The 7,007-nt window shown below is 36.0% G+C and overlaps 1 protein-coding gene across 3 annotated transcripts in view; it reads left to right on the forward strand.

Annotated features, from left to right (window-relative positions):
* The window catches only part of IQCB1 (IQ motif containing B1), a 53,392-nt gene extending 46,705 nt beyond the window's left edge, over positions 1 to 6,687 (forward strand). For all 3 annotated transcript variants that reach the window (XM_027587476.2, XM_027587475.2, XM_027587477.2), the window contains exons 14-15: positions 5,094 to 5,250; positions 6,115 to 6,687. In XM_027587476.2, coding sequence (XP_027443277.1) covers positions 5,094 to 5,250; positions 6,115 to 6,347 — 390 coding nt within the window. In that variant the 3' untranslated portion in view covers positions 6,348 to 6,687. The remainder of the gene's footprint in view (positions 1 to 5,093; positions 5,251 to 6,114) is intronic.
* Positions 6,688 to 7,007: the final 320 nt, after the last annotated feature.

Consider the following 7,007-nt stretch of genomic DNA (forward strand, 5'->3'; position numbering starts at 1 on the left):
TCACTTGAACTAAACACTCAAGTGCCATTTGGTACTTTCCACATCCATTTTCTTGTACTTCTACTGTTTGTCTCTGGGTTCTTTCTCTCCCTCCTCCCTGGCCCTGCCTCCCCACATATACACTTTTTCTCTGACTCTGTCTTCTAAAATCTAAAGGTTCTGGGTCACTAATGTTAGAGTTTAAGAGTAATGTTAGGTAGTCCTATCATTCACTGTTTCATTCTTGCAGAGCTCCCAAAACTAAAGAGCTTTATGCAAACAAACAACCCCCCTCAAAAAAAAAATCCAGGAAAAAAACTCTATAAATGGAAATTAGAGTACTAATATATTATAGCTGAACATGTATCTGATAGATAAGCACTGGAACACAGAGCATTGGTAAAAGCAGAATTGAACAACAAGGTCCAATTGAGGAGGCCTCAGTAAGGCCTCCTACGTTTCCCTCCTACTAATCTGAATTTAAACCCACAAACTAATGTAAGCCTGTGAAGTAAAAGAAGATGACAAGCCTGCCCTTATAAGTCAGGCCCTGTGTGGTTACCACATAGAGGTAGGCAATAGAAAAAAGTTCTGACTTCTGCTTCTAGCCAAGATGGAGTAACAGAGACTGAATTTACTTCCTTCCTGAAACAACTGGGGGATAAAAAGATAAAATACATGAAACAATGGTTTTCAAGATCATGGAAATCAGACAATGAAGGTTAGTAATTCCTGAGAGGCAAGATGGAGTAAAAGGGACTGGATTTACTTCCTGCCTGAAACAACTGTGGGAAAAAAAGATAAAATACATGAAACAATGGTTTTCAAGATCATGGAAATCAGACAATGAAGGTTAGTAATTCCTTAGAGGCAAGATGGAGTAAAAGGGACTGGATTTACTTCCTGCTTGAAACAAATGGGAAACAAAAAAGGATAAAATACATGAAACAACAGTTTTCAAGACCATGGACATCAAACAAAGAAGGTTAGTAATTCTTGAGAGGGAACAAAGTGAGCCCTATGATGGCCTAGCTTATTGCCCTGAGAGAGTTTCTAGGTCACAGCACAAGGAGGAGGAAAGAGGAGGAACCCTTTGGGATCCGCATGCTGAGGAGACAGAACTGAGAGTCTGAGGAGAACAAAGCAGCTAGATTTCATAGGACAGAGTACAAAGTGAAAAGATACTCGAAGAATACCCCAGATATCTGCAGAATATTCCCCTTGAGTATATTTCAGGAGTCTGATTAGCACATATATATAAGGAAACTACCCAAGATAAAGGAAACAGTCGTCTTCAAAGATAAGAGGGAACAGTGCCTGGTACTCAACACAGGTCCAGGAATAGTACATGTTCCCATCAAACAGATGGGAAAAACTTAATTCACAGGGTATCAGAAAGAGTACTTAGGAAGGTCTTGCCTTAGTAGTAGAAAGTAAATAGTGTGGACTGATGCATTCTGATAAACAAATCATAAAAGCGAGAGCCAAAAAGATAAAAATTCTTATGTAATTTAACCACATCCCAGAAAAATACTCAACAAGGTAAAAGTTACAATGTCTTGCAGCAAATTAAAGATTAACATGGGTATAGAGAGGCAGGAAGACATGACCCATGATGAGGAAGATACTTAAATCAATCTAGAGACTACACAGATGTTAGAATTACAGAGGACATTGTTCATATATTCAAATTTTAAGTAGGGATGTGGAAGATATCAAAAATACCCAAATCAAACTTCCAGAGATGAAAATTTCAGTGTTTGATATGAAAAATGCACTAGATCATTAGTAGCAAATTAGACATTGATGAATAAAATATTAATACAGTTGAAGGCATAGTAATGTATACTGTATAAAATGAGACACAAAGAGAAAAAAATGTTTTAATTGAAAAGAACATTAGTGATCTATGAGACTTCAAGTAGCCAAATAAATGAGTAATTGGGGTTTCTGAAGAAGATGGGGAGAAAAAAATAATGCCCAAAAACTTTCCAAACTATAAATTTACCCCTAAGTCCAATGAAGGTACAGGCACATGAAAAAAACCCTATGCCAAGTCATATGATAATCAGATTCCTCAAATCAGTAATAAAGTAAAAATCTTAAAAATAGAAAAGTAAAAACATAAAGACAGAGAAAGAAATGACATATTTCTCAGCAGGAACAATGCAGGTAGGAAGACATCTTTAATGTTTTGAAAGGAAAAAAATCTGTCAATGCAGAATGCTTTACCTTGAAAAATTATTTTAACAACAAAGACAAAATAACTTTTTCAGACATACAAATGATGAACTATGTCACAAGCATACTCACACTACCAGAAATGTTATATCCTTTAAGTTGTAAAGGATTTAAGATTTTTCTCAAAAATGATATTAGGAAAATGACGACACAAGATGTCCCAACTCTACATAAAGAAATTAAGAACACTGGAAATGGTAACAACATGGGTAAATATATGACTTTTTCCTCATCATTTAAATCTTTATAAAATATAATTGATTCTTTAAACCAAAATATCAAGTGTTCTGTAATGCGTACTAGAGAGTAAATATTTTCAGTTTTGTAGACGTTATAACCTTTATTGCAATTACAAATCTCTGCAGTTGTAGATTAAAGCGTTAGATAATATGTAAACAAATATGTGTGGCTGTATTTCAGTTAAACTTCATTTTCAAAAATAGTTTATTTTAGTTTAGTTCTTGTTGGAAACAAAAATAATAGCATTGTTTAATGATGTTTGTAACATATATAAAAATACAGTGCTTAGCAACAACAGTATAAAAGCCAGAAGGAATGAAATAGATGTATACTATGGAAAGGTTTTTTTTCTATATATAAAGTGAGATGATATTACTTGAAAATAGATTGATAAGTTAAAAATGTATACTCTGAATCCTAAAGCTACCAATGTAATTAAAAAGCAAAAAAGGTATAGCTAATAAACCTATAAAGGAGATGAAATAGAATAATAAAATATAGTTGATTAGTCAAAAAGAAGGCGGAAAAGAGGAAACATAAAGAAAGTGATGGGGAAATGAAAAACCAATATGACCATATCATATGACCCTTGATAGGACCATTTGTACCTTTGAAAATCAGTTAATGTAATTCACCATATTAACAGACTAAGAAAAACAGTATCATCATATAAATACATGCAAAAAAAATCTCAGCAAAGCAGAAATAGAAGGAAACTTTTTCCATGTCATAAAAAATATCTACAGCTGACAATGATGAAAGACTGGATGCTTCTTTCCTAAAATCGGGAACAAGACAGGATGTCATCTAGTATAATCAGAATCCCAGCAGGGTTTTTTTTTTCTATCTTTTTTTTTTATTACTAACATATAATGTTTCAGGGGTGGGTCTGTGGTTCATCAGTCTTACACAACACACAGCACTCACCACAACACATACCCTTCCCAGTGTATCATTACCCAGCTACCCCATCCCTCCCACCACCCTCCATTCCAGCAACCCTCAGTTTGTTTCCTGAAATTAAGAGTCTCTCATGGTTTGTCTCCCTCTCTGGTTTCATCATGTTTCATATTTTCCTCTCTTCCCTTATGATCCTCTGCTGTGTTTCTCAAATTTCACATATCAGTGAGATCATATGATAATTGTCTTTCTCTGATTGACTTATTTTGCTTAGTGTAATACCTCTAGCTCCATCCATGTCATTGCAAATGGCAAGATTCCATTTTTGATGGCTGCATAATATTCCATTTTACTTTCCCACCAGCAGTGCACAGGGGTTCCAATTTCTCCACCTCCTCGCCTTTTGTTATTTTCACATCCTAAGGGGTGCGTAGTGTTATATCATTGTGAATGGATTTGTATTTCCCTAATGATTAGTGATTTTGGGCATCTTTTATTGGCCATTTGAATATCTTCTTTTTTAATTTACATTCAATTTAGTTAACATATAGTATATTACCTTCTTTGGAGAAATGTCCATTCAAGTTCTTGGCCCATTTTTTAATTAGGTTGTTTGGGTTTTTTGGTTGTTGAGTTTTAGGAGTTATCTATATATTCTGGATATTAATCTCTTATTAGATATGGGATTTGCAAATATTTTCTCCCATTGTGTGTGTTACCCTTTTACTCTGTTCATAGTATCAGAAATTTTTAATTTTGATGGAAGTTCAACTTACCTATTTTTTGTTGTTGTTGTTGTTGTATCTGTGACTTTAGTGTCATAGTCAAAGAAATGGCCCCACCTAATGTCATGAAGCTTTTCCTCTATCTTTTCTTCTAAGAGTTTTACAGTTTTATCTCTTATAGTTAGGTCTTTGAGCTCTCTCTTTTTTTAATGCATTATGTATGATTTTGATGCATGCTCCTGTTTAAAAAAGAAATACTGCTTTAGTCATACTCTAGTGCTGCTGTTTAAGATTCTGTAGCTGAAAAGTAAGGTGTTCGCTGGAATGGGACTCCATCCTATACCAGATCCATTGAATATTTGAGAAGCTGTGGTGTCAGAAGCTTTATCAGCTTCAGAGTTAAAATTTTCTTATTCTTGTCTAAACTAATTAATTTCCCTTTAAAGTAGCTGTGTGGCCAAAGGAATCTGGTCCTTTGACTAATTTTGTCCCTTGATCTCTGAAACCAGAAGCAATCATAACATTATGGTTTAAATAAGTTTAGGAGTGGGGGTGAGATAAAAAGTAACATAGTCTGGCAGGTGAGGTCTGGAACAAGAGGTTGGCCTTGTTACTTACTCCTGTTTCAGGCCAGTATCTTTACCGAACCATCTGTAGTTTTCACTGTGGTCTCTCAGTCTTAACTCTTCTCCCAGAATAACAGTGTGTGAGGAAGTGAGGTGTAGGAGCATACCAGAAACTATCCCCTGAATTTTCATGTAAAGCTGCTTTTAAAAGGCTATTTAATGCTTGCACAAGAGTACAATGTAGAAATCAATCTTGAGATTCAACTGATGGGATGAGAGACAGCTAAGCATTCTGGAACCTCATCTAAGTGGTTGGGCAAAACGTGTGTGTGTGTGTGTGGCAAAACGTGTGTGTGTGTGTGGCAAAACGTGTGTGTGTGTGTGTGTGTGTGTGTGTGTGTGTGTGTGTCTTGTGATAATTTTTTCTGTTCTTTGTTCCCAGAGCTCTCAGATGTCAGATGTGACTAGCAGAGAGCTCCATTCCCAAGCTCAAGAACAACTGCAACACTACCTTATGGGCAGGGCCCTAGAAGAGAGAGCCCAGCAACACAGGGAGGCTCTGATGGCTCAGATCAGCACCAACATTGAGCAGTTAATGAGTATGTGCTCATTCCATTTTTGTTTCCTAAAATGAACAACCTATGGCAAGATTTTGTGACATCCAAAATCTTCAGAGGGAAAATACCATTTAGTGGTTTATTAGCCTATCTCTTGTCCTCAGAAATTTCTAGATCCAGAACATGCCAGCACATGATCTTTTCAAATAGTGCAGATCCCATAACATTTTTGGCTGCTTCTCCCAGCCTTACTGTCCTTCATAGGTATCAACTCAGACAACAGTTACAACTGTAAAGATGCTGAGCCCTTCTAGCCAGATTCTATTGTGTAGTCTTAAAAGCTTTTGATCATATTTTAGAAGTAGATGATCACAGTAGTTACCGTGCCATTTTATAATTTTTAATGAAGTGCTTTCACAATAGTTAATTAATCTGCTTCTCACAACCACAGGTATATTTAGTGAGAGATCTCATCCATGAAGCCACAGTGTTTCAGTCCACCTGTGAAACACTTTCAGTATATATGGAGCAGAGAAAGTCAGAGTCCTCTATTTAGTGCCATTACTTGCAAGTTTTGTATTTTTCAATAGCTAGGTGGCTGTAACTGAGCTTCTCATATATGGAATGGGGTTCTGCTATATGTTAAAAATTCATGTTCTTTAAATCATCTAAAAAAATCTACATTTTTTATTCTTTTATTTTAAACACATTATGGGAGGTGGGCAGTTGCTGCCAGCCACACCTACAACTTGTGAATAGTTATATGCTATCTATAGCTAGCAATGATAATAGATTCAGAGTTGGAACCCTGTCCCTGCCTACTATAGCAGAATTCCAATTCTATAGTTTCCCACTTGTATGGTACAGAGCTCTTCTACTCACCTGTTTATTTTCTGTTTACTACAGAGGCACCAAGTCTGAAGGAGGCAGAAGGGAAAGAACCTGAGCTCTTCCTAAGTAGATCCAGGCCTGTGGCAGCCAAGGCCAAGCAGGCCCATCTCACCACCCTGAAGCATATACAAGCACCTTGGTGGAAGAAGCTTGGGGAAGAAGAAGCAGGAGATGAGATTTATGTCCCAAAGGAAGAGTTTAGTGTAGAATTAGGAACTTTATTCATTGGTGGAACCAAACCCCCTTAGGGAGCTACCCAGAGAAATGACACAAATCCTTTATTTCAGGAGATTATATTGGTTCTGCCTCTGGCATGCTGTAGACTAGAACTATCCTAACTCATGGTTTTCCAGAGATTCCTCTCCAAATAAGATTTGCAAGCAGTAAGCAAAGAGTTGTCTTCTACCACTGTCTCAGTTCTCTTTCCTTTTTCCACATCACCATCCCTGGCCACACATACAAATTAGTGTGGCTTTTATTGTGGAGCTCACCTCAGCATGGCATTCTGTTGCTTATATGAAATGTATTTCTTTTGTTTTTGCTGTTTTCCTACTAAACGTGTTTTCTAAATAAATATTTTCAACAATTCTCAAAAACTTGTCAGGATTACTTCAACTTTTCATATTTATTATTTAGAATTTATGTTTTTCTAATATAAGAAGGGTGCTTGGCCTTTATTAAGGGGAGGGAAAGAAATGGCATTTGAAGGGTACTTCACTGTTTCCCACCGAACAGTGGTTGAACTCATTTTTTATGTTGTTATTTCTTAAAAGAACTACATTTAAAAAAACCCTAGGATTCAGCGCAAGAAAAAAAAATCCTTCAGATAAAATTATGTTAAACTATGAGAATTATATAACTCACTGGTTCCCTTTGTCTTATCTCCTTTGAATCTCAGAGCTATATAT

Source organism: Zalophus californianus, chromosome 1 (assembly GCF_009762305.2).
Source record: "Zalophus californianus isolate mZalCal1 chromosome 1, mZalCal1.pri.v2, whole genome shotgun sequence".
Taxonomy (NCBI): Eukaryota; Metazoa; Chordata; class Mammalia; order Carnivora; family Otariidae; genus Zalophus; species Zalophus californianus.